This window comes from Sciurus vulgaris (genome assembly GCF_902686455.1).
Source record: "Sciurus vulgaris genome assembly, chromosome: 2".
Lineage (NCBI taxonomy): Eukaryota > Metazoa > Chordata > Mammalia > Rodentia > Sciuridae > Sciurus > Sciurus vulgaris.
This window is the reverse complement of record NC_136462.1, coordinates 70264263-70278347: the sequence shown is the minus strand read 5'-3', so window position 1 is coordinate 70278347 and position 14085 is coordinate 70264263. Positions and strand designations below refer to the sequence as shown.

The following is a 14085-nucleotide window of genomic DNA, read 5'->3' as shown; positions in this document are numbered from 1 at the left end:
CATGTATGAACTGCTGGTATAACTTTACCCAAATCAAGAATATTCTAGCCACTGACATATCTGCACATTAATTCAGACAATATTCACAGAGAATTACTCAGCCTGTACAATAGGCAGAACGCTAAAGAAGTACTGTGAGGCATAAAATGTTTATGCTGTACTAAGTCTGTCTACCATTATTTAGTTTCTCTGCATTATTACTTAAATACTCTTGTCGTCAAGATATAGAAATACAAAAAATTAAACTCAACCTCATAAAACACATTACAAGTGTTAAGACTGGCACAACCATAATGCCAAGGGAAGTACAGGCAATCTCTACCTTCAAAAGAGAGTGAATTGAGCTAAACATTGAATAATGATGGATTTAAGAGGGCAGTCTCAGAGAGCAATTTAGGTAAGGGCAAGACCTGATACAAATATACTTAGAGCCATACTGGAAAATATCTATACAGGAGTAGTAGGAGAAAAGATTAGAAAGTTGAACTAGAGTCAGGTTATAAAACGCTGATACCAGTCTTAAAAGTTTGTACTTCATTCTTAGAAACAGTGGTTTCTGGGATTTAGTGTATGCAAGAAATGCCTGGGAGGTGGGAGATTGGTGACTAAACTCATTTTGACTCTTGAGATTCTTCCTATCTTCTACCATGCAGTACTGGGGATTGAATCCAGGGTGCTTTACCACTCAGCTACATCCCCAGCACCCCCCACCCCTGGCCTTTTTTTTTTTGAGACATAGTCTTGTTAAGTTGCCAAGGTGGCTTTGAACTTATGATTTTCCTGCCTCAGTCTCCTGAGTTGCTTGGTGTTATGGTTTGGATGTGAGGTGTTCCCCCAAAGGCTCATGTGTGAAACAATGCAAGAACATTCAGAGGTGAAACGATTGGGTTAGGAAAGCCTTAACCCAATCAATGAATTAATCCTCTGATAGGGATTAACTGAATGCTAACTTAAGTTGGGTAGGGTGTGTTGGAAGAGGTGGGTCATTAGGGGTGTGCCTTTGAGATACATATTTGGTGAGAAGAGCTTAGTCTTTGCTTTCTGATTATTATATGAGCTGCTTCCATTTGTCATACCCTTCTGCCACAATGTTCTGCCTTACATTGAGCCCTAAGGAATGGAGCTGGCCATCTAAGGACTGAGATGGCTGAAATCTTGAGTCCCAAAATAAACTCTTCCTACACTAAAATTGTTCTTGCCAGGTCTTTTGGTCACAGCAATGAAAAAGTTGACTAAAACATTGGGATCAGAGGCATGTGCCACCATGTGCTAGAGTTTAGGACAGTCCCTGAAAGCTTCATTTTACAGGCTCCCCAGGTGATACTGGTGCAGGGGGTCCACTGACACACTTTGAGACAATTTGTCCTAGAAGAAAAGATTAGGGATCTCTACTGTTAACCACTGAAAATATCCCAATCCCCCTGAAACTCTGAAAACACCTAACTGCCAGGGCCAGAGGTCTCTCCTTAGTCCTTGTGTTACCCAATTTTTCTTTAGTATTTAGCATCAACTTTGTTACTGTTTACACCTTGAAAGTATCTTTACTTAACAATGTATTTTTCTTGCTCTTTCTCTGCCTCTCTAATATCTCTAGAATCTCCTCTGGCCTCTCATACTTTGCCCTTTCTTTATAGTTATTTCTCAAGATTCTGACTTTCGTCTTCTATAGTTATGTCTGACTGACTGCACTGGGAGCCTTGATGCCAACCTCAGAAGTTTAAACTCTGTCCTCAAGATAAAGAAGAGTCATACAAGTTTCTAAGCAGCAGAATATTATATACCTGTTTTAAGAACACTGCCTTGGAGTCAGTCTGTAGAAAAGGATTAGAGATAGGAGAAATAGGAGGAAAGGAGAACAAATAGGGAGACTGTCAACATAGACACTTTAAGACAGGCACAGTGGCACCCCCCTGTAATCCCAGTAGTTTGGGAGGTTGAGGCAGGAGGACTGATTTCAAAGCCAGCCTCGGCAACTTAGCAAGGCCCTAAGTAACTCAGTAAGACCCTGTCTCTAAACAAAATATAAAAAATGGTGGGGGATGTGGCTTAGTGGTTAAGCACCCTGGGTTTAATTGCTGGTACAAAAAAAGACATTTTAGTTCATCACCAAGGTGTGGTTTCAGAATGAAAATATTACTTTTCTAGTAGGTTTTCCCTTTCAGAAACTTGTTGTATTTCAATGAATCCATAGACAATACATAATCATGTATAAGTTTCATGATAATGTGTAATTTTTTTGTTATATAAACTTAGTTACAACAGGTCCTCTGCAATGTTAATCACAGGGAGTAAATATCTGACATGATGCTGTTCTTTTTATAAAAAAAATTTTTAGTTGTCAATGGATCTTTTATTTATTATTTATTTATTTATATGTGGTGCTGAGTATTGAACCTAGTATTGAACTCATACATGCCAGGCAAATGCTCCACTACTGAGCTACAACTCCAGCCCTGACATTGTTCTCTTATAACACCAATATTTCTTATTCTCAAAGACAAGTGGCATAGAATTGTATGGTATTTGATCTAGATATTTGATAAATTTAATTCTTTCACTACAGAATCAACAAGTTACTAATTGACAAGTCATTAGTATAGATATTATTATAAATGGCACACCTTTTGTTATAACTTGAACTAATGAAGGAATGCTAAGAGTGTATTTCATTTTAATTTGAGTATATTCAAATATTAAAGCCATAGCCATTGTCTTATATATAATAATTCCATAATTAAACCCAGGAGGTTTCTAAATTCTTACCAAAAAAGAGGCAGAAGGCTCCTAAATTAGATGCAACCCTATTGCACTTAATTTAGTAAATAAACCAATTTATAGGCTACTCCTTAAATGATCCACCATGAGATGCTAAGCCTTTCCAAAGGTCAATTTCAATTTTAGCAAGTTTCATTACAAGAAAAGTTAGAAAATAGAAATTATTCCTATGTATTGTGTGACCTTGGGGACATTATTTAATGAGGAGTGCTATCCTCATTATAGATATATTCTGAAGATAAAATAAGATACATATTGAAGGTTTTTTTGAGCACCTTGAGTCAGAAGAGCTACAGAAAGTCAAGGTGAAGTTATTTTCATATGCATATTTCTTTTGCCTTTTCTCTCTTATTGTAGTCTCCCTGCAAATGAAGGAAAGCTGGACATAACCTTGTGTTTAATAACCCTTCATGTACTTGAAATTGCTATTTCCACAAGTATCTCAAGCAAGTTTTTTAAGGAGAATTGCTTGAACTATAAAATAGCAATCTAGGGCTATGAGTCAGCATTTTACCTAGACATACAATCAAAATGATTTAAAATAGGTAATATAATCTTTTGGCGAAACATATACATCTCCTTGGAGAAGCTTTGAGAAAATTGGAGTTTGCAAGTTTATGAATAGTTTATTACATTTCAATAAGTGTATTGTGAATCAATAAAGTAAAAGTTAAGGACAATGAGCTCATTATCAAGCCAGTTATTGATTCTCAAGTTCCAAAATAGAATAGTACAGGAAGGGTAGAGAGAAAATGGGATTTTGTGTGATAATAAGAATTTTAAGTATACTTGGAACAAAAATCTAGAGAAATTATTACATAAAGGAATTTTTAGCAACTACTTAGGATGTTTAAGTTAATATCTTTTTGGTAATTAGAAATATTTAGTTTTCACTGTTAAAAAAACACCTATTAAATCCTGTCACAGAAGTATGCAAAAACCATATATTACCTTTTACAGACTTATTTCATCTTTGACTTTCTCATGTATTTTCCTTTTTTGTCTTTAAAAGTTTACTGTTAGTTGTTATCTTACATCATTGTCATAGCTCAAGGTGCTACAACAAAATATAGGCTGAGTGACTTAAACAAACAATAAAAATTTATTTTCTCACAGCTCTAGAAGCTAAAAGTTCAGGATCAAGGTATCAGCATGATCAATTCTGAAGAGGGCTCTCTTCCCAGCTCTCAGATGACCACCTTCTAACTACATTTTCACATGGTGAGAGGACAGAGAGGTTGTTCTCTGGTGTCTCTTTAAAGGCACTAATCCTATCATGATGGTCCCACCTTCAAGTTCTCTTAACTATAGTTACCTTCCAAAGGCCTCATCTCCAAATATTATCACAATGGGGATCAGGGCTTCAATATATGAATCTTGCAGGAGGGCACAAATATTTAGTACATCAGCATTCCCTAACAGAAAAATTGAGAATGGTTCCAAATCATTCAATACAAAATTGATTAAAAACAACCTATCAATATAAGCCAACTAAAAACAACTTCCTAAGGAAGCTTCCCTTTTTCTTCCTTGTATAGCAATCTAATTCAACAAGAAAGTAAATCCCTAAAAAAAATTATGAACTCAGTAATTTTGTATAGTTTTTTAGAAACCAAAGATAAGAAACTGAGACATACATGGTTTTGGTAAACACTGAGAAACAGAACATTAATCTCTCTTTGTGAGAATGTTTAATAAAACAACTATGAATGTCTTATACCTGATTCCTATATCAATTAAGGATTTTTTTACTTTAAAAAAAATCTATATTGACAAATAATAATTGTACATATTTGGGTTACTAAAGATTATTAAAATAATCTAAAGCATTTAGCTGTCCTTCGAAAGTAATATAATGTACGATAACATTTCTATATTATATTTTCATAGACATCATTAAAAGGAATAGTAAGTTACATATTATTTCATTCAAAATATAGAAAACTGAGCTGGGATAGCTCAGTGGCACAGCATGTGCCCTGCATTTGCAAGGCCCTGGCTTTGATCCCTAGCACCACAAAAAAAAACCAAAACAAAAAACAAAAAAAAAGAATGGAAAACTGAAAGAGTGAGACACAACTGACAAAGTTCTAATTGGTTTGTGTTAGATTTCCCTAACTTTCATTCAGTGACTTTTAGTACATAGTACATAAATTTGATGGTATAAGAAATGTGTTTTTCCTAATTGTGCACATTTCTTCATTACAAAATAAATGCTTGAAATCTTTAAAGTATGTTTTAAAAGACTTCTTTAATGATCATCAAGTGAATAAACAAGCACTTTTCAAATATTTGAGGGGAAGGGGGAGAGGAAGCAGGATAGAGCAACTGAACTCTAGAGTTTAGGTGACTCGACAAGGTCATCTGATTAGCAATAGACTCAGGATTTTCTTATTTAAAAATGCTGTACATTAGTGTATTCAAGACAAAAGGGAAGAAGAAAATCTAATTATATAGTCCAGGTCATTTTATACCACAAAATAGCTGTAGGAACTAACTTTTATTTCTCAAAACTCAATTAGGTGTGTGTATGGTCCATTGGTATCCAGCTTTAATACCTGCCTGTTCCCATAAGTGCCATGTTCCACTACAACCCCAGCTTCAGCACACTTACTGTTAGCAGCTAATTCTTTTTCACAGAGAGATACAAATAGGGAATAAAGTTCTAATCCTTCTTCTTTTCCACAGTTGGAGTGATACTGCATGTTTCTTCCTTTTACCCTACCACCGAGGGTGGCTTGAGGGATGATAAGAATGTCTCCTGGTAGATCCAGTACAGAAACGTGCTTGCCATTTTCTGTCTCACTTAATTTCACATTTAACAGTGTATTTACTGGATGGGGAAGAAAGGTAAAACAATTTGAAGTGAAAAACAAACATGAAGAAAACCATCAATCTTTTAGTTAACAAATCTCATGTTGAAAACCCAGTTAGCTCTTGCTCCTAAACCACTCTCTATTTAAATTTTTAAAAGTGTTTCACTAAATAATTGAAGCATGAAAAATAAAGCAAATTCCATGGAAAAAATTACATGATGTTTTAAATCTGACTTGACGGTATATCTAACAATAAGTTCATCTAGAAAGTTCTGAAGAATTAACTGTACACTGAAACCTCAAATGCTGTTGTCTCAGGGGAATACATGGTAAGATTTTGCCTCTTTGTTCCTTTTATTTCATAGGCAAATCCCACTGGAAAAGAACATGATAATTGCTTCTCTCACCAAATTCTGCTCTGTAACAAAATTAAAATTTTAGTGCACTGGGGCTGGAGTTGTAGTTCAGTGGTAGAGTGCTTGCCTAGCATGTATGAGGCACGGGGTTTGATCTAGAGCACCCCATAAAAATAAATAAATAAAAAAAGGTATTGTGTCCATCTACAATTAAAAAAACCTGCATTTATTATTTTAAACTTAATTACCTACAGTTTTAAGCTATGACAAAACTTCCAGGTTCAATCTCATTACAAAACAGCTGATTTTATAGTTTCATAATCTTAAAGGCACAATTAGTAAAGACTAACCATTTTGTAAACATAAAAACTCATGGGATTACTTGAAAAGCCAACATTTCCAGGTTAAGTAGTGGAATAATGTCTACCATCTCAACCCTCCAAAGTTTGCCAAGTGTTGAGGCTGTTATTTGTGCTTATTTGTGGGGTAGCTGAATAAAACTGGGCACTTAATTTTTTGGTTCCATGTCCCTCATGAAAAAGAAGCAATTACTGTAAATTGACTTGCAGACAAAGTAGAATCTGCCCTGCATGTTTTTATAAAGATGACATTTTTTCCATCCAAGTACATGCGATCCAATTTCCTGTCTATCACACTACTGTAAAAAGAGCAGCAACAACTGAAGGGGAGAAGTGACTGCTGTACACACTGAATTGATCAGCATGGTCTTATTTGTGATAATTGGTGTAAGAATCTTGACTTTTTTATATTTGGAAACATCAAATAAAAATGGAACAATCAAAAAAAAACCTCATGGGAGAAACACAGATGAAATTGTTATAAATGAAAAAGTTTCAAAAATATAGCTATGGGCATTATCTTCATACACATACAATAAAAACATTATATTTTATAGCATTCATGAGACTATAGCTAATAAGTGTCAAAATCACTCTAAATATCTATGTGTAGCTAAAAACCTGGCAGTTAGAAAGCCTTTACACCTGAACTTTAACCATTTTCAAAACAATAAATAAGTGTCTAATACTCAGTGATTCCCTACTTCTATAAAGGTATAAATGAGTTCTGCTTGCAAAGAAAAGTTCTAAGACAACAAATGATAAAAGAAACTTTACAAACCTCACATTCCTGCCCTCAAATCAGATTTTAAAAGGTATGCTTCCTGTTTACAGTAGTCAACGGTTTTGAATATTAGAGGATGTGTAGTAAATATTAGTAAGGAGTTGGTATGGTGACCCCACTCTAAAAATTATGGAATCAACCTTGTAAAAACCTATCACGGTAAACACCCAAATAAATTCCAAAGCCACGCGTTAAGCACCTTCAATTTTTACTTAACACTTACTTTTAAATGCCTTTAATTTTGTCTATTACAAATAGAACTTTGCTATATAGCCAGCAGTTCTTATTGACCGCTTCTAAGGAAACTGTAACTCTCCAGAGCACTTCATTCCACTGAAAATCACTATCTAGCTATCCAGGCCTCAGGTTAGTGACAGACTAAGTAGTCAATTTTGGAATAACAGGTAACAGGATGTAATACAATTTATTACACTTCCACATACCTCCCTCTACTGGTTAATACTGGGAATTCAATGCTGAAGGTATATAAATATCAGTATGTGGAAGTAAATTCTATACAAATACAAATATAAGTAAGTAGAATTAAAACGAGACAATGCATTAAATGCATGTTGGAAACTCAAAGATCCTAAGACAGGTTATCAATCAAGTATCTTCAATGATGTATATGGAAAGCTCTGACACATCCCTGGATCTCAGTTCAATTATACTAAAGATGAATTGAAGAAGACTCTACATATCTCTATATTAGATATGCTATCTCAGACTTTATGGCTATAACTAGTTATACTCCCATGAGATGTAATATTTGATTGGAAAGATCTAAATCTATGTAATATATATGAGGTGGGGTTTAAGAGAATTCCAATACATTGGCTTACTATGCCTCTTGGAATATAGGGAAGTAAAAACTAATGCTATCAATAAAGGATGCATTTATTTTCCTTATAACTCAGATCATCAGAATAAGAGTCATATAGCTCTTTAGTGAGCATCATGATGTACAAAGCTTCGTGTTAGTTTATTCATTAAAAGAGTTATGGCAGCCCTCCTAAATGTTTTTAATTCACCACAATCTTCTGCATGTATTTAATGTGAACTTACAGTTGTAGACATTCAGAAGCATATAGGATTTAATCATTATAAAACAAAATGCAGCTTGAATTTGGTGGACTTAATTTATGCTATTATGATTAAAATCTATTTACAACTCCATGAGAGGGGCTAGGGCTGGAGCTCTGTGTAGAATGCTTGTCTAGCATGTGCAAGGCTCCTGGTTCAATTTCTAGTACTTGAAAACAGCAAAACAAAACAATATAAAATCTCCCAAAACAACTCCATGAAACAACTTTAGAAAGTGAACCTTAAGTCAGAATGACAAAACAATTTCTCATTTTTCTTCTTAAACCCTTCAAAGTTTCCTTATTGTCCTTTGGATTCAAATTTCAAACTTACAGTTATTGGCTTTCCACCCTCACCCATCACCACAGTCACTTCTAAGTATAGTTTTTGTGCTTTGACATAGTTGTCAAACATGTTTGACATATGAATATAAAATTCCCTTCATTAGCTTGACTTTTTGTCAACCACATTAGACAGAATTGAATAATTAATAACGTGTTAGGACAATTTAAGATTGTGCTTCTTGGGTTGGAGATGTAGTGGAGTGGGGTGGAGTGGTAGTGCTTACTCAGTATGTGCAAGGCCCTGAGTTCAATCCCCAGCACCAGGAGGAAAATGATTTTGTTTCTTCCTCCTTCTTGTTAGTATATCTATTGCTCTTCTTTCTCCCTCTTCAAAAAAAGAAAAAAAAAAAAAAAAAAAAAAAAATCAAACACATACCCATTTTGGGAAGAAGTTCTTTATCAGCTCCCTTGAAGAAGCACACATAGATCACTAATCCTCTCTGAACCTATGAGAAATCATCACAGTAAGTTCAGATTAGAAAGAAGACTACATAGAGATAAAGAATTAAGTGAATAAAATATCATAACTGTTACAAACTTGGAGGTTCAAAGCAAAGGAAGAGAACTAAGATTTACAATAGATTTGATTTCCAAATGAATATGAGAAAAATAATATTTTTCAAGTTCAGTCACCACACTTATTTTCCAAAAATTACATTTAAAATACAACCAAGAACAATTTACCTCTACTAAAATCACGAGGACTTTCAGTCAGCCTCCTTCCCAGTAAGGCTGATAAACTTAGAAACATTTGTATAGCACCACCCATTTATTCAACACCAATGAATTCAGATTATATCAGATAGGAGATAAATAAGAAACAGTATAACTAATGTCTTTTCACATCATCCTCTATTCTCCCTAATTCACTTAATTATAGATAGTGAAAATAAGGTATAAATTCCAGGAAACCCTAATTATTTTTTGCTATTGTTAATGCTTTAAATAAACATAACCATTAGGTCTTGAAAATTACATTTGTCAATAACTTCTACATGACAAACCTGGTTGTTATCAGAAATATAAAAATTAGCTCTTGTGAGAGGGAAACCATAAGAGAAACTTGATTCTGCTGCTGAGTGAACTGTTCAACTTTTGATTCTATGTATTAACTTCATTGATTCCCGAAGTCTTATTGACTCCAGAAGCTATTATGAAGATTAAATGAATTAATATTTGTAAGGTGCTTAACACAGTGCCAGGTTCATAGTAAATACTACCTGTGTTTATTATGAGTATATAAAAATAAATTTAAAGGCAAACAATTTATTTAACATTTTAACTTCCAAAGCACTTTACAGATAGGACTGTTTTATAAATGATAGGACTCAATTTATCAGTTAATTGCATTAACATTCAACTGTATCTTCTGGGCTCTATATTTTATCTAAATGGTTTTCTATATAAATATAAATGCAGCTCTGTGCTCATATTTGATTTACTGGGAAAAGGAGTCATTTTTTAAAAATGTAAATGTGCTTCTGGAACAAAAGGCAAGAGCCTCTTAATTCATATCCATGATCAGGATTGTTAAGAAATGCTAGGTCTGGGATCCAATTCATAATGAGGGGCTGGCAAGCTGCACTACTATTACAAGCCTTTTCAGTGAGCCCAAATTTTTAGCATTCATAGATTAACACTTGCAAGGTCAGAATAAGTATCCAATTATTCCCAGAAACAGATACCTGTTCTTTCCAGTAACCAAATTACCTCATTATTTTCTTTTTGTTTATTCCAATAACAGATCTTAGGTTATGATATATAGATTCCTCTTTTCAAGTCAAAGTCACTTTGCTTGTAGCTTCTTTGTTATAAAACATTTCAAAAACAAAGCACAGATAATTCTCACGGTAGCATAAAAATGTTCAATTTCAGGAAGAAAAACATTAGTCTGTGACAGCATGGTTGTACATGAATGAAACTAAGAACAAGCAAAGCAGCTTTCAAATCTTTCAACATCAAAAATGCTATTTCTAAAAAAGAAAAAAAAAGAACTTTGATAATAGAATAGGGTAGCGAAGGCGTGAGAAAGATGTAAGAATTTATGCTTTCTCACCGTATAATTGCTTGTCATCTCTTTAATTTAGTTGTGTGTGGGAGTAGAAGGAAGCCTTTAAAAATTGCATTTAAAGTTTATAAACACAAACTGATAGCTTGGAAGGCTGCAATAAAATATCTCTGGTTTTGCATAAGAAAATGTGGTGTGAAGAACATAAAATAGTAAGAAGCACAGAACTCTAAATGATTAATTTAGAAGTTTACATGCCAGGAAGCAACAATTTAAATAGGTGTTTACATATAAATATAAAATACATAAATATAAACCCCACAAAATTTCCAATATGGAAGAGAAATTAAAACCTCAACAAAAGATCACAACGAAAATAAAAAATAAGGAAAGAGAATTTCTGAAGAGAGGTGAGAACACAGGGATTTTTTACGTATGTATTTGTAAGTAAGCACAGGGTAATAGATTCATGAACATATTATAGTTCAAGGGTAGTGTTTAAAATAATGACTAGGTCTGGGATTCAATTCAGATTCAATTCAGATTAGTGAACGAAATGTTACTACATTAAAGATTCTGAGTAGCCCCAAAAGTCTTAATTATGGACTTTCCCCCTTACATCTCAACTTACTCCACATATATGACAAAGGACTTAAAGAACATTTTGTTTTTGCAATGGAATGGGAGATAGGCCATTTTTAAAAGGCAAGTATGTAAGTAGAGGGAACTCAGCATAAATGTTTTATAATTCTCTAGAGGAAATGTGTTTGATAACAATGCAATATTATTATACAAGGAGTGATCTTTTTTAACTGGAAATTAGTCAAATTAAAATAATTTAAAAAAAAATGTTTCTTGAGCTAGGGATCGTAATTCAGTGGCAGAAAGTTTGCCCAAGCATTGGGGAAGCCAGGGTTTGGATCACCCAGAAACGGGGAAAAAAACAAAACAAAACCCAAAACCCCAAAAAACCTTTCTTGAAACAGAACTGGTCTTGGAAAAATCTCATTTCTGTGCTAAGGTCAAGACATAATCAACATAATAATCAGGGACATAAATCAAAGTAGATCTTGAACTCTTAAAGCAAGCTAACCTACACACTTGAACAGGTCCAGCACAGGCCCGAGCAGCAGGGCGTCTGAGACAATTAGGCCTAAAGTCCACCGAGCTCAGGTAGAGTGGCGGCGAGAGAGGCTCAAATTCCCGCGGTCTCTCCACTAGAGACATGTTCTTCCTCTTGTCGGAAGGTGTGGCGCCAGGACAGTGGTGCAGGGCAGAAGAGAGAAGCGCGGCCAAGAAGACCGCCGCGGCAGTGTCTGGCGCACCGGCCGGAAGTCCTGCGCGGCACACAGCACAAGCCCGGGCACCTAGCTGCTCTCCAACCCGGATCCGAGGAAGACCCGTGAGGGCGGGGGCGAGTGACCGAGAGAGCGCGTAAAGAACCGCCCCTGAGCGCCGGAGGATAACGAGAGCGGCCAGGCCGACGTTACCTCCACCCACTGGGCCGCGGCGTCCCCCTCAGCTGGGCGAACTTGTAGTCGGGCGTGCAGGCACTGCTGCAAGAGCGCCCGGGCCTGAGGTATTCGGCTGCCGTCAGCCATGGTTCAAGTCGGCGCTGCTATCGGTGGGATTCAGGCGGCGCGCCGCTTAGGCTCCGCCTTCAGGGCGCTAGCAGGAAGGGCGGGGCGGGACGACGGGACAGGTCCTCCCGCCCGTGGCTCCGCCCCCATGAGAAGGAGGCGGGGGCTTCTACTTGGCTCTCGGGTGTCCCGGATGGGGTAGACTGTAAAGACAGTATTTGGGTCTCCCGGCAGAACCTACCCAACTCTGTAGAAGGCGCTCGGTGTATACTTTTAAACGACTGGATCTCTTTTCTATACATCTTTTGCAGAAACGTTTTTCACCTCACAAAGCTTAGGCTTCCAGATGTCGAAAAACTTTTATATCTGCTCAAGTCCTTATAATGCTCATTATGAAGATAAATAGAATAAATCAACTGAATCTTAAAGCAAGCAGAGATGAACTAAAAACTGTAAATCTTTCAGATTTTTTCTTACCCCAATCAATGAAACAGTGCTGCTTCCTCTATCAAGAATGCTATCAATCATTCTGATTCCACACTTGCCAAAAGGTACTGACATGCTATGTGAATACGCATTTAGGTATCGATTCTTTAGGAAATATCCTTGATAACAATATTCTTATGCGAGAAAATGTGATTGTTAATAAGTTATTTAACCTACTACTAATACAAAAATAAAACAACAGATGATGTGTTTATTAATTCCGCGATGCACTCTTACAGTGTAAATAAAAGTAAACAAAGGTTTGATTTTCTTTCCCACATAAAGCATTCCTTGAGCTTGCATCAAATTAGCATTTATTTTTCTACAGTCTTGGAGTGCTCAGACAAGAAATAATAGTGTTGCTCTGATGGCATTACCTAGGTCATTGATTTGAACCCAGTTGGCACAATATGCCTATACATTCAGGTTTGTTCTAGAAGATGACATCACTGTCGGGTATTGCTATCTTTACAAAGCTGTGTGACTGAAGAAAATAATCCATGCATAATCAGTGGTCCTTTATGCACAAAATTGAAGCTGCTTTTTGCTGGTTATCCTGAAGGCTGTCTTATACTTTTCATAAAAACAAAAAAGCAAAATCTCAGGTTGTCTCAACTGCTGAATTACAGGAATTCCAACATTTGTTGATAATTACACAGCACAGACACGTTGAATTGCTTAATGTCTGCACTTTTATGTCATTATAACTATTGAGTCTATTTTTACTCAATCTCAGACCCAAATTTATAAGTCTGGAAGGAACTTTACCTACAGACACAGTCATGACCTCGAATAAGAGGATTTTTGTGTTCACTTACATGTGGATGGGTGCAGGAGATAGAAATCTATTGAAAATAGCAAAAATGATGCCCAGAAATCTTTCCACAGGGAGGGCCTATAAGAAGTTGGAAGCATTTTCTTTGAATGAAAGGAGTTTGATTGGTAATGGTTAGACTTTTCAAAAATCATCAATTACTTTAAACCTTCCTATTGGATGAGAATCACTTGGATATTGTGGTAGGCCATGCAATAGATTGTGGCTCATTTATTCTTTCTTTCTATCGGCAGAGGGCAGTAGAGTAAGCACCCCAAAAGCATGATTTTTGTGTTTTATTTTATGAAACCAGCTCTCATTCATACAACCAATAAGATAGTAAAATGTGGTGCTGGGGTTGTGGCTCAGTGGTAGAGCGCTTGCCTAGCATGTATGAGGCATTGGGTTTGATCCTCAGCACCGCATTAAAAAAATAAATGAAGTAAAGGTACTGTGTCCATTTATAACTAAAAATATTTAAAAACAAACAAAAAGATAGTAAAATGTGAACAAAAGCAAAGTATTGGGAGTAAAGAAAATCAAATTATGTCAAGTCACAATGGGGGGAATTGAAAACACATAAGATGGTGGTTTCTGACTAAGGTACTGATAGAGTATGTAGCAAAGTTTCCATAGATGTAAATCTTTAATTTTTGTTATTAAGGAGTTATATCCATTAT

At 35.6% G+C, this 14085-nt stretch overlaps 1 protein-coding gene across 2 annotated transcripts; it reads right to left on the bottom strand.

Annotated features, from left to right (window-relative positions):
- Positions 1-737: 737 nt before the first annotated feature.
- On the bottom strand, positions 738-12192 carry DTD2 (D-aminoacyl-tRNA deacylase 2). Of its 2 annotated transcripts, none has more exons than XM_079127238.1 (3): positions 12016-12192; positions 8894-8963; positions 738-5608 (listed from the first exon to the last, which is right to left on the bottom strand). In XM_079127238.1, exons 1-3 carry the CDS (start codon positions 12124-12126, stop codon positions 5283-5285), a joined length of 507 nt encoding a protein of 168 aa, XP_078983364.1. In that variant the 5' UTR covers positions 12127-12192; the 3' UTR covers positions 738-5282. The 2 variants fall into 2 exon arrangements, with proteins under 2 accessions (XP_078983364.1, XP_078983363.1); XM_079127237.1 differs by having other exon boundaries at positions 11627-12159.
- Between the last annotated feature and the right edge of the window lie 1893 nt (positions 12193-14085).